At 36.2% G+C, this 26,733-nt stretch overlaps 1 protein-coding gene across 1 annotated transcript in view; it reads left to right on the forward strand.

Annotated features, from left to right (window-relative positions):
* LOC134656879 (LIM/homeobox protein Lhx1) overlaps nt 1-19,807 on the forward strand; it is an 80,711-nt gene extending 60,904 nt beyond the window's left edge. Inside the window, 2 exon segments of the mRNA XM_063512417.1 lie at nt 18,250-18,508; nt 19,078-19,807. Coding sequence (XP_063368487.1) covers nt 18,250-18,508; nt 19,078-19,229 — 411 coding nt within the window. The 3' untranslated portion in view covers nt 19,230-19,807.
* Nucleotides 19,808-26,733: the final 6,926 nt, after the last annotated feature.

The following is a 26,733-nucleotide window of genomic DNA, read 5'->3' on the forward strand; positions in this document are numbered from 1 at the left end:
AAACTTAATATGAATCGGCCATTGCCTTTGCGTCAGCAATTCAAAACTCAAATGGATCGAATCATGCGCACGACGTCAGGCAAATGTCAATAATGATATCTTATGGTAATCGTACGGGTATCAGCTCATGTTTAATATGCAACTTCCAGCGTCATTCGGGCTTTAAAAATGTTAACTTAATTTGATATTGATTTCACAGGATTTGCTTACAGATGTGCAAGTTGCGGAAAGTTTCCGAAAATTGCTCGAAATTTTAGAAAAATATCAGAAGTATCCGAAATGTTATCATGTGGAAATGTCGCATTTTCTTAAAGTTTCCGTCGGCACATTAGTCAGTGGCTTGCTCGTATTTATACAGGATGATTTTGTTATGTTAGGTAAGACCATACTCTGTGGACCATACTGAACAAGTTTTACTATGGGGTCAAACACGAAATCGCGAAAAAATCTTCTAATCCACAGAAATACCGGTTATTTTCTCGCGTTTTCGTTATTATTAAGTAAAATCTTTTAGTTTGACTTGTACGACTAACAACTTGTTAGTAACAAGTTCACCTCTTAAGGGACCCACTGATTACCAGTCCGCCGGACGATATCGGGTTGTCAGTTAGAACAAAAACTTGACAGTTCCGAACAACTGACAGGCCGATATCGTCCGGCGGACTGGTAATCAGTGGGCCCCTTTAGAGTAGTATACATAGCGAGATGCAGTGAGAACGAAAACTGTGAGACTGATGTCAAATCAATATCGAATCAAGTTAGATTTTTAAAATTCGAATGCGCCGACAGGTTGTATGATATGACGATATGTTTCATTTTTAAATCGTTCAAGTGTCAACGCTCTTGTAATTTTGCTAATTAAACACTAATTTCGGAACTTGTTTTTAAATGCGAGTAATATTTTATATGCGTACGTATCTACTCATAATTATATGCCTACCTGAATATATAATATTTATCAAACACTTACATTAACGCCTACGTATCTCTTATTTTTTACTTAATTCTACTTAATTTTTTAATTTATTTTATTTATTTGAATTGTGTTGATTAAATATTATAATAGTGTTTTATTTTACTGTATCTGATGAATATTATATTAATGAATTGAAATTGACTAATTCTAAGTATTAATTTTTGACATATAAAGTTTGTAATTTTATGAATAAAGAAATATGAAATATCTACATACCAAAATAAATATGTACACTAGTTAATCTATACCTATCTCCACTATTAGACTAATTAGAAAGAAAAACCATATAAAACTACATTTTCCTTTACTCATTTCCTCTACCTCAGTTCCATGTAGGTACTTCAAAACATAAATCGAGAGCAGTGACCACCACTGTCCTCCTGGATGGACACTTTATAGACAATCGACGAATTTGCCGGTGCCTGTGTAGTGTGTATGGGACAATTTGCCGTAAACCTCGGAGAGTGTATTCATGTCACAGTATACGCATGGAAGTATTTTAACTGGGTATAAACGCTATACCGGTACATGGGCTTGTTTGGAACGCGATAGGTATAATGGATATGGATGATGATCATGATCCTTCCGGCCAATTTCAGCCATGGCGACCACTTGGAATCCTAGTTAGCTGGACGCTAAATACCCGAATTTCGTAACTTTTAGCACAGATAGCGTTGAAACGAGTAAAATAATCGATATTAAACTTTCGTGAGACATATTTTAAACTGTTTAGATGACAACAGACCCCCGAAGAGCCCGAAACATGTCGCCAATAGCGACTAAAAATTCAAGTGAGTGAAACCGTTGTCGTCTAAACAGTTTAAAAAGTAAAATACTTTTACTTGGTACACAAGTAGTACCTACTCGTGACAAAGTATAACAGTGCCATTATAAACCGTCATATGTGGCGTCCTACGGGTAAAAGTACCATAAGGCGGTTGACGATGAGAAACGGCCCTCAGACAATTCCATTCAGATCTTCTAGATCTAGCTAGTGTACATTATCTATCTCTTTACTATGGAAATTATAATCTCTTATCTAATGACAAGAATTAAACACACGTCCAGCTACTCCAGTTAGTAGCGTTTTTCTCCAAGTAAAGGTACTGTTTACAGCGCTAGTGCTGTAAAACCTCGTTCCCTCGCCTCGTAACTCCCGCGAGTTATAGTATTTGGGACAGTTCAAAGACTGCCGGCGGCCTTAAAACATGAGAAACGGCTCAGACGGTTCCATTGAGATGATTGCTTTCCTCGGTTTACTGGATTTAACAGGTTGAGATTCACAATTAGAAAAGTATAGAAGGGTAGGTACTATAAAACAGTTCCTTTACTTTCTGACAGACACATCCTAAAGCTTGAAATTTAGGAATTTATTCTTCAAATGAAGTAGAGTTAGAGCTCCAGTAAGAAACGACTTTTCTTAATTTTATTAAACCTACAGGTAATTTGAGTTGTGGCATTTTACCATTTAACGCCAGCGCAGCAGTAGAATTTTAACTACCTACCTACTAGAGGTCAATTAACACACCATTCACTACAACGGCTATATCATTCTACCCCTACTTTTCTATGTGTCAAATCGCACAGTGGTGTAATCGGCATGACAATTGGCAAAACAAAATTGCAACATTTTTATAAAAACCTTTGAATCTCCGATTCCGTCTGTTTTTAAATCGTAATCGCCGAACCGTTGGAATGCACGCCGTAACGATCTCGCCTCCAACTTTAAGACATTGCCACGAATTCGCAAAAGTTCGCGAGCGCATGTTTTTATACGAACCAGAGTTACGTGACCTAAAGGCACGTAAGAAACATGTGATAGCGAAGACTACAGTGATATTGGGTTGAGTAAGCCTTTTATTCGCTACTACATGGTGAGAAGTCGAATAACCCCGTCGTTACAGTCAAACTTGCACTTTACTAATCTAAAAACGGGACATTATTACAAACTGCGTGTACGTTATCGCAATAAATTTGTAATTTTAATCGTTATTATCAAAACAAGGGAACGGGTTAACAATAAAATAGTGTGTTTATCGTCGCGTTTGCGTTGGTTTCTCATAAAAATGCGCGACTTACGGCAATAATACGGCAAAAGAAGAAAAATATGATACTCTGTGCAACTCCCATTTCACTTACCGCGTTTTACTTTTCTTGGTAAAAAGATGATTTCTACTAGGAAAAAAAACACTAGAAATACGAAGCGCACATGATCTTATTCTCTTTTTTCAAATGTAATTCAAGATGAAGTATACATATTGCTAAATAATTCTAAAACTGCATGTGAATTGACAAGAGAGTGTCAGATAAGATAGTTGCTCATTGCAAAAACGGGTGACAAAATTTATCTCTGTTCTCTTTCATTTTCTATGAGGTTTGAAAAGCAAAGTTTGACTGTTTGTCGGTATATCCGATTATTTTCAATAGTGATGGTCATTAAGCAAGTAAAAATTTGTCTTTAGTACAAAATCCGACAAATGCCATCCCGTTCCGCCCCGTCGCGTCGGAAACCGAACTGGCCTATCGTGGATTTTTTGTCAAGTTACTCGTCTATCACTTTTGTTTGTTTTTCTTAGGCAGTATCCGTAAAAAGTTGGTTTTAAGTAAGTAAATAAAACACCGTGACAAGAGTTCTTTATAGATTAAAACCATGGATCATCAATATCACCGGCACAATTAGGTTCAAAAAATATCTGAATGTAGAAATTTTAAACTTTATTTTATTCCTGCAATGTCAGTTTAAATATACGTGGGATAAAATTAGGTGGTGAACTTTTTCCAATGAACAAAATATGAACTCTCGAAAACAAGTAAACGAAATGTACTAACAAAACTCGTATTTCATAATTCATCTTTGGCCGCAGCAATACCATCTGAGCTTCATTTATCACTGAACAATGTTCAAGACAGAAGCACCTTACGTTTCCCCTAACCGAACAGGTGCGGCCCCACAAAGGCTCGCGACGAAAGCCATAAAACTATTAATTATGACAGAAAGCTGTGTCATACAAAGAGTATTATGCGAAAATTATGAAAAAACTCAAGAGCGGCGCCACATATCTTTTTGTCTACGCGAACCTCCTGCGGCACAGTGCGGGTGGACAAAAGGCGGTGCACACTGGGACAAAGGAACACCCCGCGCGGACAAAAAATTACATCATTTATTTTATTGGTTCGGGTGAGAATGTGGCACATTAATATTGCGCAGGGCTTAATGTTCGATCGCCCTAGGCCAGTCGTCAGTCATTTGCCGGCTTAGAAACGTTACCTGTGCAATATGTTTTCGTGATGTATGAAGCCAGATTGTCGTTACTGCGCTCTTGATTACATCCAGAAAGTAATTATGCTGTGGCAGTAAATTATAATTATCTACGTAATGTAACTATACTTTGTAACTATCTCTCTAAGCACATGTAATCATGATGTAAACATGTTTAGTTACATAGGTCGGGCCGTTTTAATAGCTTGCATGTTCAGCCAAGTCATCTTATTTTAAAAACTGATAAAAATAGTTTTGATAGCTTTTTAAAATATATAGCTATCAACACCAGAAGCAGTAATCGTGTTGATATTATTTGCGTCTCTCGGAGCAAGTACACGTATCATCGATCATAGCGGTCCTCTACTTTAGTCATTTATCACGTCGCAGTTGCTTCTTTCTAGCTGGTGTAATAGGAAATTAATAACTATTTGTGGTCATCTAAGTAGGTACAGCCATTGCACATGCAAGCTTTAGTTTTATTCCTCTATAATTTACAAAACAATTAGTGCTTCGGAAATCGTACAGATATACATTAAACATTTAAAATCCCATTAAATTGCAACGTATTTTAATTGAAAATGAACCCTGGATGGCAAACTCATGTTAGATTCACGGTTCGGTAGCTAGGTAGCAAATTAGAACATTCATAGCAACAAATCTCATGTCACAGACGTCAGTCTGGTATCTCCAAATTGCTATTTTACTTACTTACAAATATGTCTTAATAAATAAGAATTAAATTTGCATAATCGTAATCAACTCAAACAACATGCCCCTGTCAAAACATTGTGCCATGAATTTGAAGACTAGAACCACTATGCGAGTAAGTACCTTTCACGTGTTTTAAATTAGTGTTCTAGTTTCAAACATTTTGTATAAGTTCAATGACCGTTCTAGACATTTTGGCGCATTTATTGGTCGAGATAGGCACATAAACTTTACGCTTTACAGAACTGTGACGTGACAATATCGGTGTCGATACGCTCGAGTTAACTTTCCACCGATTTTTATTTATTTTTATAGAATTCGTTTATTTTTGTAACCTAGGGTGCTGGAACGAAAAGTGTGAGATTTGTTGGTTGGAATATGAAATTGAATAAGTAGGTACCTACTTTCGTTCCAAGAAAACTTTTTATTAAGATGTTCGGTTTGCTTTCACTGTTTGAACTCATGCTGTTTTTCACTCTTCTTTCGCATTGTCTATGTTAACTGTTTTAAGCCGAAGTGGGGCAAAATATGTTTTTAACTAGGTAAGTATTTAACTTGGGCCTTGCGTATTTTATTTAATACTAGTTTTAGTGGTACCTACCAGATATGGATATAATATATATTAATACATATATATAATATGAGTTACTAATGTGTTGTAGAAAGTTTTTTGACATATAATTGTATTGCATAATGTTAGTTGGCAGAAATGTCGTTTGGCAGAATTACCTTTCGTATAGTATCATTTAGCATACAATCACTTCGCAGAGTTTTATAATCCAGAAATTCCAGAACCATATTTTGGCATACTGTTGATGATCATAATAGTATTTTAAACGAATATTGATTTCCCAGATAAATGTATTGCATACTATTTTGGTGGCATAAAGCTATCAAGTTTAATTAAAGGTGATATTATAAATGGTTTTAATTGACTTACCAATGTGCTGCATTACCTAGTATGCTCTAACATATTCTGTTTTTATGGCAGTTGATCTTACTTTTCTGGTAGGCGTTCGTTTTTGTAGGAGGTCGCAGCTCTAACCTAACCTAAGCTATTATTCTGACAGCCATTCCTTTTGTAGGAGGTCGCAATTCTAACATAACCTAACCTTCTTTTCTGGCACACGTCCAATTTTGTTGGGGTCGCAGTTCTTCCTTAACTTAACCCACTTTTCTGCTAGCAGAAAAAATCATTATGCCATAATAAGAGTATGCTGCAGGATGGTTATGGTACATAAAATTATGCTAAATGAAAGTCGGCAACAGTAATCTTCTGCTTAATGATATGCTGCAAAATGTATTGTATGCGTAGTTAATAGTAATGCCAAGTAATAGTTATGCAAAATTATCATTCGACTAAAAGTGTTTCTGCGATACATGTTATGCGAAATGTATTTCTGACAAACAATATTCTGCCAGATGAGGGGAACCCATATAATATATATTATGTTACGTAACTAAATCTTAATTCCAAGTAAAATTTAATGTCGTTTTAAAATTAGAGCATTGGCTTTTTTGCGACGGGTTCGTGTGACTCTTAAGTTATCATAATTTGTTGGAAACCATTCGGAAACTTAAAAAACTGCCAAGTGCGAGTCGGAATCGTGCACGAAGGGTTTCGTAACATTACGGAAAAAAAATCACGTTGTTCACAACGTTTCGGCAAAAACGTCACGTCACGTCGTTGTATGTATGGGATCCCCACTTAGATATTTATTTTATTATGGTTTTAGTATTTGTTGTTATAGCGCAGTGCAGTGGTTCCTAACCTTTACAGTCTGGTCACCCCTATGACTAACTAGGCAACCTGATTTTACCCCTCCTCCCAATGGTAATAAAAAATAAAACGTGTACGTTTGTTGTATTGTTATATTAGGTTAGCTTATTACCCCCGTAAAATACTAGTTTTACCCCTATGGGGTTAAATATAGCGGCAACAGAAATACATCATTTGTGAAAATTTCAACTGTCTAGCTATCACTGCTTATGAGAAACAGCCTGGTGACAGACAGACGGACAGTGGAGTCTTAGTAATGGGGTCCCGTTTTTACCCCTTGGGTACAGAACCCTAAATGACGACTTACACAGTTGCGATGCGAATATGCGGAATAGCAGAAGGAAGTCGCCTGAGGTCGCCGTGACGTCACGACGCGGAATCGGCCTCGGCGCCCGAGCGTGGCGGGGGGGGGGGAGGGGGGAAGGGGTGATGTACTTTCTCGGAGAAGCGTTTGATGACTACGATGCCAATTCAAACTTGGTGTGACATCAAAATTATACTTATCTAAATGATATCAGTCGCGGTGCGTCTCGCTCAAATACAGTCAGCAGCAGAAGTTGCTAAGCGAGCCAGGTGTTCAAAATGATCTTGACGCGACTTAATTGTAAAGAGAATAAGAGCGTATCAAGGTAATTTTGAACAAATCACCCGCTTAGCAACTTCTGCTGCTGACTGTACGAGCGGAATGCTCGCTCGACTGACATTTACTTTAGATATAATTTTAATGTCACAAAATGCTCGTTTTCCATTTACCAATCATTCCATCCCAAAACCTATTTCACTCGTCATTCCTGATAACGTTACATAACTCGGCAGCCAATCACCGGCCGCCATTCATAAATAGAACGTTCGGTTATCAACTGATAAGGGCCATAAACCATAGTGCAATTCAAAATGGCTACCTTTAATGTTCGTTCGGTTTAGTGTTGTGCTACTTATTAACCACTAAGATAACGGTGTCCTTGTGTTTGTTGTTGTTTTACTACTTACAGATAATTTTTAGTGCAAATGAAAATAATGGTGTAAAACTCGATATCTTTGTAGTGTTAATAGATTTACATCACAGAATAGGTATGTCTTTGATTGAAGAGAAAAATAAGTGAATAGAGTCTATGTCTAGATCATAGAGAATTATGTTTTTTCCTAATAAAGACCTATGTTTATAATAAGATTTGACTTGAATGTTTTGAAACGTCATCAAGAATAAAAAAAAATTTAGTAGGTATAGCTGGTCAAGCAGATCTTGTCAGTAGAAAAGGCGGCAAATTTGAAAAATGTAGGCACGAAGGGATATCGTCTCATAGAAATTTTTAATTTCGCACCTTTTTTTACTGACAAGATTTGCTTGACCAGCTACAAGTCAAATTTCTATGAAAACAAGACGTTTACAATAACACTTCCTCGCTTCGTTATATTCACGTCGATGCAAAGCTACCTTAGCCGGACCCTATTCTACCACTTTTTTTTATAAGGCCGGTTAAAACAACGGTAACATCGTGTGGAGTACCTAATTAACTTAAAATAAACTAAGACGACACACAAATTGGAATCACTGACACAGACACGGTAAATTTAGCACTGGCAACATTCGAGTGGCTTTAACTTTTTAAAATTAAATAAATCTACCACAGCACACAGGCTGGAAATGATTGAGGGAATGTGCTTCGGGTCATTAAGAAGTTAATTCTACATTTTTTTTCTTTATGCTTTGGGTGGACTTTAAATATCCGTCCGTCTTTATATAGTCTAATCAGCTAGGGTAGGGTAGTTAGTCACTAGAAAAATCTTATGTGGGAAGTTATGCCATACGTATATCCTTGCCTAAATGTAGGTAGAGTCTGACCAGCGAGTCGTGTCGCAAGCTATTTTTAAAAATTCTTTACATGGCAACTTTTTTTCCTATCAAATAAGCTGTCAGTTTCAAGCTGTCATTTAATTTCAAAGTAGTTTGCCAGGTGCGGTTTTTTATTACTGAAATTCCCGCGTTTTTTTAGTAATGAGTCTAGTGCTTAGCAAATTCTGAAAGATTTTAATCCAAGGTGTTTCAGGTAGCATAACTCCCTTGAAGCACCATAAGACAGACAGCCTTGAACTGTTTCATAATAAAAATCGTTTAAAATGATTTTGCGCTTTTACTGACCATGAAAACCGAAAAGTGGGTTAATTCATTGCGCTTTGGAACACGCTATGGTACGCGATTTTATCTATCGGTTAATTTCATGTTTAAGAATTCTTTTTTACGATTTATTGTTCTCTGTGGCGATTTAAATCAAATTATTAAAAAAAACAATAGTACCTATTTGAAAGGGTTTTGTAGCCACGCAAAAAGTTTTTGCAGGATAAGTCTTGCGAATGTCATTAAATTAGTTTATGGTTCTAAATCTGTAACCGACTTTGATATTAAAGTTTATAGTTATATATTATGTTGTCAACCACCCTTTGTTTATATTTTGCTGCCAATATTACAAAACAAATATTGTTTAGTTTCCCCCTCCATCTTTTAACCTACTCGAGATGTATTCAAATATCCGCTATTTTACATCATACTTTTTTCCTATACTTATAAATAAGATAATTTTAGATTTGATACCAATTATAGAGTAATGTTTTCCCAATAGGAGAACCATATTCTGGCCTAGTGAAACTGCATTTATTCTCATTAAAAATGCTGTTACCGAGCAAGCCACCCGTCCCTACAAGTTTACAAACAACCTAAGCCGTGTTGTACAATTTCGCCAAGGAACAATTTCGTTAAAATCGCTTTAAGCGCCACGCCAATTGAGCGCAGATGGCGCGTGGTACGCGGAGTGTGGTCGTCTTCGCGACGACATACGATTCGTTTTTTGAAATTTATGCGTTCCTTTTATAATTTATGAGCATTTTGTTTTTTTGATTGACGGAAGGTGTTTAAGGTAATTACGAGATGTTTTAGAATGTGTCTCCATCCGTTTTAATTTTGTTTTATTTGACAAGCAAAAAAGCTTCATTAATCATAATTCTTATGTTAGTAAAATTTACGTCTTAAAACCATGTAGGTAATAGGTATGTCAGTAATACATCTTAATACATTTATTAAACACACTTTTTAAGCGTTGTTTCCTACCAATAACTTTACGTCTAAGATCTGAAATAAAATTATGACAACATTGCAAACAAAGCGTCTATAGGCACCCTATTTTCTAGTTTATGAATTGGCACAATTTATATCACTTTAGATATGGGGTCATACAAAAAACGTTCAAAAATAGAAACACAAGATGTTCTTCAAAATTGAACAGAGGTAACACGCTAGGGTGCCCAAAATTCGCGTCCCATATGGTGCGTGATACAATAAAGTTTATGGCGGAACGAAAAAAGAACTGAGACAACTGTTTGTGGTGCATTTACTAATCAGATCATAAAGGCGTATTAGTAGTTGTATACAATTGTAGTTACGTCTTTTTAGTTTAGAATGGCGGTGTAGGTGTGTAGATAGGTGTACCACAGCGGGATACAGACCGCCCGTAGGGACGGCACGGCCTGTTCGGGTCTGTGCTTTGTTTTCCTTCGGTCAACGCTTAATCTAGAAGCATATTGACGGAGTATAATGACCATTCTGGCTGGCATTTGCAGCCGTGTTGATAGACAAACGATGCTGTGTAATTCGTGTCTATCTAGATAGGTATCTATATTCTAGTTAGTCTGAGACATCTAAGAAACAAATCAAACATGCCCAAATTAATGTGACTGTCTTGTGTGATTGTAATGACAGATTTTTTATCGACAATTTGTAGTTATTCAAGCAGGTCGGTTTGAAAAAATAATATGTCCAGTGAATCCTTGTTAATGGTTCGGCAACGAACTTGTGAAGTAAAAAAAAAAATTGTAATAAGTTCTAGAGATTCTACCTGCTTAACCTATTTCTCTAATCCAGTTTGACTTATTATTAGCTACTACGATATACTGTTCAGAATTAGGTTAGGTCGAAAGGAAAGTCGGTTAAATAATCTAAACAGAACTGATTACACTTACGCCTTCGACGCCATTTTATCCGATCATACAAAGAGGTTATACCAGTTTCCTAATCAGGTAGACTCATTAGCGCTAGGGGGCGCCTGTATAGCGTTATTTATATAGGTACTTTAATCTTCTCCGCTTCATCGCTAGACGATCAATGATGTGAAGCATCGGGCTATTTTAAGGCGGATGATACATTGAAATTGGATCGACGTAAATATGTATTTATCAAAGAGTAAATAATACCAAATGCGTAATGAAGCAAGGGTTCCCAACTTCCCGCATAGAACACACGCATGTAATATTTTTAACAAGTTTTGTTACAGTATAATGTCTAACATTTTCTCTTAAATACATTATATTTTAAGGCCATTAAAATTGTATAAGAAGTATAATATGTATTTACATATTCCACCACTAGCAATATTTTAAGTTTTTATTTTATGTGGTTAATACCGCGTAATTGACGCTGACTTAATTCTTTAAAACGGCTTCAATTTCCTACTAACTATTATGTATTTTCATTCAATTTCACCGACACCATTACTCTGCACATACATGTGTAAAATTCAATATAAAAAATACGTTCTTAGCAGATGCGCTTTTAATACGAGAAATAATAGTGAACGGCCATGTTATTAAAACCAAAACGCATAAATAAGAAAACTACATAAAAATGAAGCCGACCAAAGCGTTGATGTTTCCTTAATTATAGTATACCTACTCATAATTGATTTAATTTATACCACCATAAACTTATTCGATTGCACTAGGTTCTATCTAGTAAACACTAGGAAGCCAGCCTTTAATTGAATAATACACTTACTGGACAATTGCCTCCGCATAAAAGATGCCGACTATGACTATGAAGCATCGCTATTATTATATATTACCCTAATTATACTCATGCAATTGTTTTTTCTTTATATACTCGTAACATGTAATAGACCCTCCTATACTATAATACTCAATCGCTTAAGTTTTTTTACTGAACGATGGAAACTGAAGCATGGAAAATTATCTATTTTGTAAGATTTTTTGCCGCCATTAAAATATTTATAAATTTATTAACGCTACTTTAATAACAGTCGTAACCAATGGCGCCGAGGCGCCTGATTCGCCATTATTCGTACAGGCGTACTAATAATTACTAGCTGTGAACTTAGACTAACGGCCACCTAGGCATTATTCACATTGGATCCGGATGCGCGTCGCTCCGGTGTGTGAGCGGACATCGCTATATACATGCATAGTTGTCTCGCTCACACACTGTACACATCCAAGTCCGTGTGATAATCGCCTAGTGCATTTATGTACTTACACTTTTAAGTTTTGCAAATAAACCTGTGACAGATAAACTATGGAGATCTCATAATCCCGTTTTGCCAACCGCACTGTAATTATCGATTATCTACTACGGCTACTCAAATCTTAAAAACCTTATTCTCTGCCGGTTTAATTGGTGATTTAGATACATTTCATGCCACTCGGACTAAGTAAGGGTAAAATAACAATAAAAACATCCTTACGGTTAACGAAAATTACATTTTAGCGACAACACTTTACGAAGTTTCATCCTTAACCAGACTTGCAAAAATATAAACTCCAAAGCATTAAGAATCCTTTAAACATACTGTTTTTTTCGAGTGTTAGCGTGTAATATTGAGTTTTTACGATTTTGTCGGCATTACGATGGCCCCTCACAGAGTTGACGTATGAAATATAGTGTTTAACACCACACGGCGTGTTTTTCGACGTCCCGCTGCGAGACGTTCCCGCGCGGCACGGACTCATGGTCACACTACACATATTTCCATTTAAAGAGGCTTTTGTAATTCACGTTAACCTAATTTGGGACTATCCTACAATATCGTAGTTTATCGTCACCCTACTACAATCATTTTTGTAAAATTAGTGCGTTGGTATAGAAAGTTTATTGAGTGGTTGGTCAGGTCATATGGGCATTTTGATTGAATGAAATACTTTTATCGAGCTTCGATGTTTGTTCTCACGGTCGCGTTTAAATCTTGGCCGGTGTATCTTGATTTATATCAAAATGTTGGCATAAGGTGCAGTGCCCTCGTGCTAATACATAAAAATATAGTTTTTTTAGGTTAGATTCGATTACAGAATTTTATCATACCTACATGGCACATTATGACTATTATGAGAGTCATGTATATCTTTTAACTAGGTTTTTCATTTTTTCTTCTGGAAAAAATATCCTATTTAAGTCAATTTGGTAAAAGGTACCATAAACAGAATATTATGAGAAAAAACTTAAATACACCTAGAACACTACCTGTATCAATACCGGATGCGGACGCCATAAAATTATAATGGATGCACAATAAATGTTTACAAATTTTTTGATACATTTTTTCCATTCTCTATCAAAGCGATTAAGTAATAAAACTAATAGCTACGGACATTATAACGGGACAGGTCAATTTCATACGCTCAAGGCTGCTGTTTTGACTACTGGTAGAATGGAGAGGTAGCGGGTCGCGTATTATGTACAACTTTTATATCTAAATTAATTTTGTATTAAGCAGAAACGTCTGCGAACGATGCTATTAAGCTTCGAAATAAATTAAAAGTGGAAAAATTCAATTAAGTTATATAAACGATTCCTTTGCCTTTTACTTATTATGCTTATTTATTATGTTAACAATCGGTTGTGTATCTCATCCTACTCGTAACTAATACTATGATAAAATAAACACTACAGAGACCCTTGGCCCGTGGGGTCCTAGTGCCCTACAACTTTTTAAAGACCTGGCAAAAGGCTGATCGACCTCACTGGTGACCGAAGAGCTGGCAGCTTTCTCGCGCAGCGTATTAGCCTCGCTATACAGCGGGGAAATGCTGTCAGCGTCCTCGGCACCATGCCAAAGGGGTCCAATTTTTTAGATTTACATATTTTAATTTTATTTAGTATTAGTTTTTAGTTTTAATTTAGTTTTATTTAGTTAAGTTAGTTTATTTCTTTTTTAATATAGGTACAATTACCTGTTACCTAATTTATTAATTTAATAAATATATTTTATTGTTAAATCGAACACTACTTCATTTGAATCTCCGAATAGGACACGTAATAAAATGCGTTTTAACACCTCTTCGCACAAACAACCTAACAACTTAAAACGAATAACATACGTCTATTTTCCATTGTTTCTTGTAGGATAGCTCAGTTTTACATGCCAGCCAATCTATTTTGGATTTAATGAACATAGTTACAAGGTGTAAGTATACTTGTATAGTAAACGCATAAGTAAGTTTGAAATCGTAGGTAGATATTATATAGGTATAATATCTACCTACGATTTACATAGTCAATATTGAAGAGTAACCAACGCTGGGGGCCGATATAGATGGACTGCAACAAGACTGCAATAGTCTGTCTTAGTTTTTTGTATTTTACTTCTATGATATAATATGTATAAAACAACAATATGTTTCCTACAATTTACTACTTGTTTTAAAACTACAAAGGCAAGAGAGATATACCTAGTAAGCGTTAATATTTCTACGTTTTGTTAAGCATTACTGTTCTCAAGTTACTATCTTATTGAAGGGCGCGGTTCGATCAAAGCCGCATGCGCAGCGGGTAGCAGTGAGCTTCTAGCATAAACGCCTTTTGTTTCTATATTGCCTTTTTATATTTCCGATGTTCAAGCAATAAGGATTGCAACACGCATTTTGCAAAAGTTATGTGCTAAAAGTGCAAGTGGGTCATACACATTTTATAGTATGCTTAAGTCCTTCGCGTCTTTCCAGTTACATCGCAAAGTTAAATGAAACTAAAGCATTTTTTACGCTTCGTCCTTACATGTGGGATACATTTTTTCAGTACTTTACTTTTCAGTACTTACTTATAAGGCAAAAATATAATTATAGATGGTGCCTTTTTGAAGGATGAAATGGTTGCACGATGGTGTTCTAGTAAAAGGTTGCTTTATCTAGGATATTTTGATAATACCTATAAATCTGAATTCACTTTAATAATATAAATCACAGCCATACGCCCATATCTTGTCATCTTTTTCCACAGTAAGTCGGTTAAAAAACGGTCGTGTACAGTTCACGGCGCGTTACCGTCGCGTGTGCGCATAATCAGTAACTACTGGAACGACCATGGGCGTATTCGGATTTTGTAAATATTATACCAAATAGGTACCACAATTACAAAAGCAAAGATGCCCGCCACGTTTCCACGTCGAATCACGATAGACTGAGACAGCCTCAGCTGTCAAAATTGAAGCTACAATATCTTACTTATTTGCATGGTCTAATAAAACATGGTCTTCTCTTCCCAGAGTGTCACTTGCCTACGTCACAATAACATTGCCACTTTATTTCAACATAACATGTTACATGGGTACATTATATCTATGGTTAATAAGTTAATTTATTTCTTTATAATTTAATAATTTTCATTTATATGTATTTTATCTTAAATTTTACAATAACACGTCATTTTTAATTATTTGTTAGCAATATCTTCCGATTCACGAAAGAAATTTCAGACGTTCGGGTAATTCTGTTTACACTACTGGCAACACAGGATAGCGCTGTCACATTTGACAATCCGCCATTTTGTCCCTGACCGACCGTCCTTGTCGAACGCGTGTTAATTGTTATTTCCTTCTCGCTCAGTGTCAGCAGTCGCAGTGTTTTCCAAACTTTTCACGTCGTAAGCTTCGTAATTAATGTTTTGTTACGAAAATGGTTGGCTGCTCTATTCGGAACTGTAAGAGTAGGAGTGAAAAGTGCAATATAGATTTGTTTTATTTTACTATGTTTCTACATGAATAACTTAAAATTAATGCCGTTAAAATAATTTTCACTGTTGGTTAAAATTCTCCCACATTTTAAAGTTTGAGAACCTGTAAACAGCATGATGACGTAGGCAAGTGCCAGTTAGGTCATTCGCGAATCTCGGAATAGAGTACCAGGCGGAGTATATTATTATACCATGCTTATTTGTCTATGAGATATACTCCATGTCATTAGTATCGTATGTGTATGATATTGGTATTGTATGTTTTAAACCTGAACGTGTCCACGACCATATTAAACCAAAGTAGAACACATCGTGTCGTGTGAGGCGCCCATTACGGAGTCTGAAGCATTTCAGCGACATGCTTTTGTTTTCGTCTATTTTTAGCGATTAATAAAGGTGCGATTATGCTGTAAGAGTTTGATTTTGACAAATTGGTCTAAGACTAGTTGTTTTTAACTTCACCAACGTTTTGTAGTACTACAAACTTACATGTTAGTATTCTCCTAAGTCCCAGAGGTATGAACTTGGATTAGAGTTAATAATTTAAATTTCAAATTTATAGTTGATTCGCTTTTGTTCTTATAAAATGACGTCGGGGTTTGGAGGGTATAGTAACTATACTACACATACGAAATGCAATAATATTTGTTTAGTTTTAATACGTAGATACTGAAACTAAACACAATAGGTATATTGTTGCATTTCATATGTCTACAAAGGATAGATCTAAGTAGAGACTCAGCATAAAAATACGATTAGTTGATTGAGTAAGACAAGTAAACAAAAAATACAAATCATTGCGTATGGAATAAAAAATAAGGAATTAAATTACTCCTTAATATTAACAATCAAGGACGACATCCACCATTGCCCATCCTTTCAGTTTCATTAATTAGTAATTACGATACCTCATTTTCCAATTAGAATCTAACTAAACTACCTCGAATATTTCTTGGCAGTGTATTTAAATTTAAGTCTTATCTACACGAAACAAAGCTGTCATTGCAAATTTACAATTTAACCGAATACGAGCTTGCAATAATTACAGATTAGTCCAAATCATGGAATCAATCTATTTAGCTGATAAGTAAAACGATTTGTTTACAAATGAGGAATCAAACGTTCTCATTACTGACTGAGATTACCAATTCTAGTAAATAGGTAGGTTTTTTGCATACTAATTATATGCCTATCTCGGGTACAAAGCGGTAGGTATAGGTAGGTAAGTATATCATGTGCTAAGTAAGAGTCATACTTAGCCACCGCCAAAAATTGAAGTTAATCTCTCATTTTAAAACGTCATCGTGAAATAACAGACATTAAAATTTAAGTAGGTAACTTATATCCCTGGTTCTATCGTAATACAAATAAATTAGAACGACAGTTTAAATCCGTAAATTAGAGATAGTAGAAGTTTTACATTGGGTACAGAGCTTTGTTAAGTATTTATTTTTCATACTTGCAAACTGCAACTGGAGTTTTAAATTATGATTTCAACATGAAATAATAACAAAATCATTCGCAGACTTCTAAAACAAATAGGAAAGCAATATAAATACAATTGGTTGTCAATAAACTCCCGACCACACTTTTCTATGCGGTCGGAGTAGGAATTCAATAGCGGAACGTGCCCGCGACGTAGCTCAACTTTGTTGTTTGTAGGCAAATATAAATATAGCAATGAAAATGGGTATTGTTTGTGCAGAAAGATAATTAACAAATATTATGCATTTTCGTTGTTTCTGTAGTACAAGAGGGAGCATAAACCTATCTTTAAGTAAGTACTGCACTGCACCAGGGTCAAAAACGTTCGGGAAAACCGGCGTCTTTTTGTGGTTATTACAAAGGTTATTAATAATTTTGATAGCTGTACATTTTTTTACATTATATCATACATCATACTAAAGTTTAATAAATCAACTTAAAGAAGTAGAAAGTTTTAATATGCCGATAAGAACGTAGTTCGATATATTTTATGATGTCTACAGGAAAGTCGCATCACTTTAACTCACACAAAAAAATATTTGAAGCACCAATGAGTAACTAGTAGGGACTTACATCATACCACCGTATTTTAGGTAAGTATGCCAAAAAATCGTGTCAGGTATAAATTTCAATGCCTGATATTTTAAGTGCCAATATTGAACGGTTGATGTAAGTATCCTAATCAGGAAATAATTCCAAGTTGATATTGATATTGTACCTTAAGGGCTTCCAGTTCTCGATGATCTGATAATAAAGTATGTAATTGGAACTTTCAAGGTTCATTATTACTACAGTGAGGCATTGTAAGTGTTAAAGTTCAATGTTCTTGGCCCTTCTATTTATTAGTCCTCACGGTACTTTAAGTAGGTACAAATATTACGATATATAAGTAAATTTATTTACATACAGCTCTTTATTCAACAACAATATACTATATACATTTTAACATTAACATAAGAAAAAACAATTAATCAAATCGTAAAATAAATAAAACATAAATATAACATAATCAGGGCTAGGATATTACTATGACTGATCTATAAATTTAATTTTAAAACAATATTAGGGTCGGTTGCACCAACCTGTCTGACACAGTAAAAAAGCTTTCACAAAATTTTATGGTATGGGAAGTTTATAATTGTGTTTGGTGCCCTTAGACAGTGAAGAAAACCCTCGTAACATAAAACTCCATACCTACTTCTAAGTACATAGTTAAGACTTTAGTCTAACATACTAACCAAAACTCTCTTCCTCAGGTGTGGTTCCAGAACAAGCGATCAAAAGAGCGCCGCCTAAAGCAGCTCACATCCATGGGCCGCGGCCCGTTCTTCGGGTCCTCCCGCAAAATGCGAGGGTTCCCCATGAACCTGTCTCCAGGGGGCCTGGACGAGGGGCCCCCAGGGTTCCCGTACTTCGCGACGGCGGACGGCAAGTTTGAGTTCGGATACGGACCACCGTTCCATCATGATGCGCCGTTCTTCCATCCACCCCCGGCTATGCCGTTTAATCAGCCAGGTTGGTAGACTTTTCGATATTTTATTAATCAAGTAACCTGAATATGTTGTACGGTTAAAGTTCTGTATAATTTTATTCTGGAATCTATGTATTTAACGTTTATGGACTAGATTCGTGTAAATTGAACTTTATTTTTGATATAAAAATTTAATGAATATAATTAGCTGGTCAACCAAATCTTGTCAGTAAAAAAGGCGCGAAATTCAATTTTTTTATGGGACGATATCCCTTCGCGCCTACATTTTTCAAATTTGCTGCCTTTTTCTACTGTCAAGATCTGGTTGACCAAGTATAAAATATTTTTTTCATATTCAGCGCATAAGATGCGCAATAAAATGTGCATGTATTTTACATGGCCGCGTAAAGGCATGTTAAAGATCCTCATGTTATCCACTTTCGATTTTTCAAAATATAATGAGACCTTTATATTTTCAGTTGAAATACTTCCTTTACATTTTCCTTTTACGATTTAGCGAAAACACAAAAATGCCTACCCAATTTTACTTATTTTTAAGCAAAACCACCACATAATCGCTGTGTACGTACCAGGCGCTTAGTAACGTGAGCAGGTCGTTTCGCAGGCGGGATGGAGTCTCTCCCCGGCGAGTTCCCCGAGCAGTTCCCGCCGCCGGACCACCTCGTCCTCCCCCGGCCCTCCTCCCCCGAATTCACCTTCGGCGACGCGCCGCCCCCGCTGCATCCTGAGGGCCTGGTGTGGTAGCTCAAGCCGGAGCCGCGAGACTACCACGACTGATGCGGCTCGGCGGGCTACAAAGTGGACTTTAACAGTGTCATTCAGTAACGCTGTGATTACGATTTAATGGACATGTGCTCGTGAATAAGTGTACAGAAGAGTTTTATAATATTGATAGTAATTTATTAAGTTAATAAATAATTTATTTACAGCTTAAGCTTTTGGTTCCTATTTTAAGATAGAAGTGGCAATTTATCATTATTTCATGTATGTATTTATTTTAAATTTTAGTGTTAACGGGGTCTTAGTTAGAGGGTGACCACAAACGAGACTACAGGAGGACATTTCCGATACAAATGTAAGGGTTTGTAAATATAATATAAGTTGTACATAGATTATTGCTGGACAAGTCTGTACGATATTAAATTTATTATGTACTAAGTGGTAGTTACTTGATAATAAGTTCCGGTGAACTATAATTCCTTTTTAATCCTGCTTGTCTTAAATGGGTATTTACAATTTCCTACATTTTAATCATTTAGGAAGAAATGCATTTCTGTTAAGCGAATTTAATTGTCTGTAAATTATTTTCTCATTTTTACCCTTAGGTAGGTAGCTTGCTACTTTAAAATTGTGAAAGTTTTTATGGAATTATATCGCTAGGTACAAATTTTAAAACCAAACAAGGAACTTAACCGGATGGCGATTTTATACCTCCTTTATTGATGTGACATCAAACTTGACTTTGTATTTTATACAAATATTACCGTTTGTGATATGACACTTTAATCATTTGGTTAATTCATGATTACACTAGACAGTGACTCTTGCAATGCAATTTACCTTTTAACATCGTGAACTATTTCACTAATTCACTTGCTTCGTGTAATCGCGCTTTAAGCAAATCATACTGCGCTCACATTTCATTCATATCCTTCCTAAAACAATGAGCTTATTTTACAATTATCTGAAGTGTCATAATACAAACTGAGGCGTTTCATAAAATCAAGGGAACATAAACACACCGTAAAAGAATCTCATTATGTTTCGAGGCACGAGTCTGCAACAGTTTATTCAAAGTGTAATTAGTGTAAATACGTCGGTGTTTTAATAAATCACGCTGTCGTGAACTATTAATGTATATAAATTACCTTCAGCGCTGTTTAAAATTAATTTACATTGACTCATGTAAATATAAGTAAACTGATTCATGAGTCTGTCATTTGCTAGTAATTTACCTAGTTTGTTGTACATTTCATCGTACTTCAGGTAAGAAAGTGGAGCAAATAATAAACTGTATTTTAATATTAAGAGAAAACACCAAATGTCTATCAAAGAGAGTGAATTATTTTCAAGCTGAAGCAATCTTACTGGCTGACAGTACTAAGAGTCCGGCATTTGAGATTTATGTTATGCCCTGTTTATACAAGCACAGTTGAGTAAGTTATGGATGTGTAATGTAAACGCGGCATGGCCCAATATCATCAAAATGACAGATGATTAAATTGAACTAACTTTTTAAATTGTGAACTTTTGCACTTGATTTTTGTTAGCACTTGATTTTGAAATTCAAGGCTTTTATGTTATAATTTTACATCCCTTTAATAGTTATTAAAATCATTCATTACACTTATCTAAAATTTTGTTCAGTTACTTAGTTCGTAAGTGCATGTTGGACTCGTGACTCGAAACATAAGGAACATTGTATGTACACTAGTGTAAGTGTTAATATTCGGTACATACTGTTGTCTATCTGTATTAGTGCATAACAAAAGTACATAATGGAATTGTCTGTAAGAATAAAATCTATTTGAAAATATTATTTTATTGTTTTTTTGCGAAACATTGGGGATTTTCAGTTTGGTCCTAATAAAACAGAAATTCTCCTAAAATTTCAATTTGTGGACAATGTTTCACCAATGGTTACAACTTTTAGCAATGCAAAATACAAATCAAAATTTAAGATAACTTTAAATAAATGTCATATACTAAGAAAAAATTACCAAGGCCTCTAGTGCCCCAGGCTGGAATCGAACAAGCGTCCTTTGCTATCGCGGCAGGTGCCTGTGCCATTCGGCCACCGGGAATTTTTCCAAGAACCTATATGCACTTCTTACTGAAGGCTTATGGCGCCCCCTAAAATATAAGATGATCCATAAACATGGTAGGGTAGAGATGATCATGTTAAGCAGTCTGTTAAGATGAGCAATTGACAAATCTTGGAGCCAATACATGCCAGATTAGCACATTAAACTACAAAAAGACAGGAATGGTGAAGATATGATTCGTATATGGCGCACGAGACGGTTTAACCATGGATGGACGAATATTATAGGATAAGTAAATGATTGGAATTTCTGTCATAATCATAACGTAGCATAATAGGAATTTTGCACAGCCCTTGGGCTATTCCCATCGCATCACACATACGCCTCTTGCAAACCTATATATGTAAGCGACGGTGCAATCAAATGACGGTTTCAAAGTTCAATATAACTAATGGACACCAAAGAAATGGTCGCAGCGCCCATAAAGGTAAATTAAAACTTGCTTGATTGTTCTAGTCTAGACTATCGGTTTTGTCTTTTGAAAAATTAGTAATGAGGGCGTTGTATTTCTGCGGCGGTAGCACGGTCGCATTTTAATCGCGTCTCACCATGCCTGTAACGTTCTAACAAGTATGTAAGTGCAAAAGTGACGGGCATAGTAGCAGGCGATAAAAATGGACCCATGCTGCGACCGCTGATTTCATACGCTAGTTGTATTGTTTATCGGGTTGTAGGTATACTTGTTTGTCACCGACATAGTATAAAAATATGAGGTAATATTACGCTGGAACTCTATAAGCGGCGGCAATAGAAGGCGTCGTAAAGGAAAATTGTAATTTGTCCGAGGGCGAACCGCCGACGGTTCGCACGCGCCTGTCACGTTCCGTGGTCTCCTGGCATGGACTACCTCCCAATAGACCCCGCATTATAAGACAGAGGCGTTTATAATAAATACTTCAAGTAGGTACCGTAGGTAGTACCTTGAGAGCACAACTCAGTCGCATTGCAAGGAAAATTGTAATTTAGCTGAAAGCGAACATCCGACGGTTCGCACGAGCCCGTCACGTTCTATGGTTCCTAATAGACACTACAGTATGATTAATATAAAACAGGCGTGCTTCATTGCTAATCTTAAATTGCTACGTCGAGAGCCGCGCAACCCTACTGGGTTGCTACTGCATCATACCCAACTTTATAATTAGGTAGGTTGTATCTGCCTACCTGTACCTACCTGATGTATACATACTTATTTTCCTTCATATATTTTTCATTTTTCATGCTCTGAAAGAGGGTCATTGTTGTTCTAAAAGGTGTGCAGAAAATGATGCGTGTCTGCACTAGAGCATTTTACGTTCAAAGTACGAATATATTAAATATTTAATGATAAATTTGGGTTTAAATGGATTTGTTATATTTCCACTCTGATGTTAATTCCCCATTCCATAAATGTGATGCTATCTATGAAAAAGGACCTTACTGTCGATGGCGGTTACGCCATTATTAACGATGCTCCGATATAAATACAATGCCGCGCGACGCCGTGCGGCGTAAGCGCCATCGACAATAAGGTCCCTTTTCATAGATAATGCCCCAAATAACGATACTTTTGCCTAAATTGTAAAAACTACCTCGGCAGAAATGAGTGCCTTTCATCCCTTGGTTAACAATCTACTATTTACGGAAACGTATACCAACGTTGCTATTTCAGTCAGTCTCGGTACAAAAAGTAAATAGTGAGGTTTATTGACAAATACAAAGGTTTCCGAGAAAAGGCGAAGGAAAACAATTATACACTACTCTGTAGTAGTGTAGATATAGGCTATAATATAGTCACGTTCACACGAACATTCTGTCAGAAAACCGTAACTAGACCTCAGAGGGAGGGAAAGAGGTGAGGAAAGAGGTATGCTGGTAGACTAGACTAGACTTTAGACTGGTGAGATAGACTTTACGATCAATAAATAGTTAAAGATCCTTGTTTCCAACTGTATTCATAAATAATATAGGTATAGGTAATAGGTACTCAATTAAGACCTTTGGTTTAGACTGCTACCGTCTGTTCGACCGTACGAGTGTGACCAATCATGATTGATTGGATTCCGGTCAGCTGCTATACGCACATACCCCATTTGCAGTGTTTGTACCTACTTTCTACTGAACAACTTGCTTTTTATACGCTTCAACGCATTGCAAGGTTTAGTTCAAATCTTATCGTTACCTTCAAATTCGAATGCACACTTGTATGATGTTGATGTGTATGTAGATGTAAAAGTTACAATAAGAACAAATCATCATTATGTAATTTCGTAAATAGTTTCAATCAATCAAACTTTTATTGATAAAATATAAGTATTTTACATGTTAAAACATTATTTGTAACATCTGGGAGACTAAAATCATATAAAACTCGAAAATGCGCGTTTTCCCAGAGATAGATATCTAGATCGATTTTTCGCCCCGAAAACCCCCGCCCCGAATTTATACGATATATCGTATCGTATCGTGATTTAATAGGATAATACATTATTATTTTGCTGTTTAGGCTAAAAGGCCAAGATCAAGATACTACCTACTAACACACATACCTATATATATTTACTCGAAAGATATTTTTGTCTCTCCTTCAGGTAGGTACATTAATGTAAAAATAGTAATTGGGGTAGGTACAGACAGCATTACATTATCTTATCAATCTATGCATCACCAGTTAGACTATGGTATTTTTTTAACGTAAACTGTAAGGACTATGGTAATGGTACTTACACTATTTTTTCGAAAAGTACTCGATTGACAGATAGGTAGATCTTTTGGCGCGTTTTTTCAGCCGCTAGGTATACTAGTTTTGATGCTGTAAACTTGTAAACTTAATTAAAAGAAATAACTGTTATCGCAATAACAAACTATAACGTTAAATTGTGTTTAATTACTTTAAAATTCGTGTCCCTTCCAATTTACACATTTTCCCTAATCACACCCATTCAAATAAATTGATTAAACACACTCTCACTAAAATTACGGAAACCTAATCCACCCCAGACGTGTAAACACAAATAAACACAAGAATTCCACTCGATATGTCCATTAATTAGTACAATTGTTGTAAAAATGTAGGGGGAAATGCCGACCGGTTATGTTTATAGAGCACGCAATACCCCCTTTGGGAAATATCCTCAAAAGACATAAGTCTTCTTAGTGGTTGGGTTTTGTACGTCTGTACATAGATAAAGATACATATAAATTATAATAGTTCCATCTGATGTGTTAAAACACACCTAAGACCATCGTAAGATAGAAATCACCAATCCTTTACAGAAAGACTCTCACTTTAATTAAACGCATTGTACCGCATCCATACCGTCGTAGGGAAAAATAATTTAAAATTTTGTACTTACATCGAGAATACATTCTGACCTGTAATTTAATTAATTTAAAATGAGTTTTTGTTTAACATGTATAATATACCTAAGTTTTTATTTTACAGTTTTTTTAAAAATTTATACGGAACTAATTACGGCCAGTCTGTCCAAACTCTACACCGCCTTGCTAGAACAAATTGTGGATGTGTCATTTAAAAAAAGGTAATTTGACGTTTATGGTACTACTTCACACTCTGTCACTGCGAAGTGTATTGTGTAGTGCGCCAAACCAAGTTAACTTTATGAAAATATGACGTTTACAATGAGACTCCCTCAGCACGTTGTTTCGTGCAAAGTTAGCTAATTAGCTTAGATACTAGAGTTAGTATGTAGTTATTAGTTTGGTTTGTTAATCAAATGTCGTAGGTGTGTGTATCCCCTCTAACCAGATCCCCACACGTGTTCGGAGTGACATTTGCGTGTGAGTGCCCCATTGGTCAATCGCGTGTGATCTTCGGCCGATGCCGCGATGCTCAATGAGTCACTTATAAATAAATAGTTACACGGGCTTGTTGTCATTATAAATAATAATAATTACTGCCTAATAAATTATAAATAAAACTAGCTTACAAAGATACTAGGTATGCTTATCTATGTGTAGGTATACCTATTCTTGACTGCCGTATTCGAACTTCAAGATATTCACAAGAGACGACACGTACTAGATCCATTCTAGATACGTTATAGTTTAGATTTCAACTAGTTCTCTTTTGTAGCGCAATTCGTGCAACCAATGTCACTTTTACGATAGATCGTGTTAGATATCTATATCTATTAGATGTGAATTAGATCTCTAAGTATTATCTTGTGGAAATCGTTCAAGAGTATCTCCAGAATCGCGGAAATGTCAATGACAGGTTAGATCTTAAACATATCGTTATCGTATCTTGGCGATGTCTAAAAGATATCTAATAGATGTCTATTGCAAAATCCGAATCGGGCCCTACGTTTGAAGCATGGAATTATGACGTTTCTTATGAAATAGAGTTCATAGGTAGAAAAGTAAAGGCGACGTTCGGATGTCAACTGCAGTTGCATTACTGTTGCGACGTCGTTATGAAGCGCTTAAAAAGCCAAATTAAAGGGTTTTAGTGAGCAATGGCTTTGGTAAGCAAAGCCTTATGATTCTTATGAAATACCTAAACCTTCGAAGGAGATACAGGACCGGTCCCTGGCGATACCTCGTTTTTAACGCAAATAAAACTAACTGCAGCTTTTAAACTATTTATGATCCACTAGCAACCCGCCCCGGCTTCGCACGGGTTAACAAATTATACATAAACGTTCCTCTTGAATCACTCTATCTATTAAAAAAAAAAACGCATCAAAATCCGTTGCGCAGTTTTAAGGATCTAAGCATACAGACAGACAGACAGCGGGAAGCGACTTTGTTTTATACTATGTAGTGATTAAACACTTTCGCGTGAATCAACTCATCCTTCTAGTAACAGTTTAACAAAGGTCATTGAGTTTAACATAGCATGTATCTGAACTGAACATAGTCCTCACCCTTGTGTGTCAGTTGAAATAGGTACAGTCAGCAATAGTTGCTAAGCGGGCGAGGTGTTCAAAATAATCTTGACGCGTTTTTATTGTTAAGACAATAAGAGCGCGTCGAGGTAATTTTGAACTTCTGCTGCTGACTGTACTACGACTATAAGTGTAAGGCCTGAGTGGACGCTCGAGTTGGGCGTGCAGCGGGGCGGGGCGTGCGGCGTGCACGTTAAACAAATGCAAACGTATAGTAGCGGCCTTAGTGCACGCTGCTCAAATCACTTGTGAGCCCGACGCCACGCTGCACGCACCGCCGAACGCTCCGCTTCGAGCGTCCACTCAGGCCTTACACTAAGAAGCCCCTACCTCCCCCTGTGGCACAACACGTCACGTCTAGCGGTCTCGCGATCGCATGTTCCCGTGATGTTCCCGTTCCCGAAATGTGTGCTATTCTGCGGTAAATCCAATTATTGAAAGGTTACGTTTTGAACGCACCTGCCGATTTCGAATTGTAAACTTATTTTGGGTGCTTATACATATTTTGTATAAGTTTAAAGGCATATCCTGAAGGTG

The sequence above is a fragment of the Cydia amplana genome, chromosome 19 (genome assembly GCF_948474715.1).
Source record: "Cydia amplana chromosome 19, ilCydAmpl1.1, whole genome shotgun sequence".
NCBI lineage: Eukaryota > Metazoa > Arthropoda > Insecta > Lepidoptera > Tortricidae > Cydia > Cydia amplana.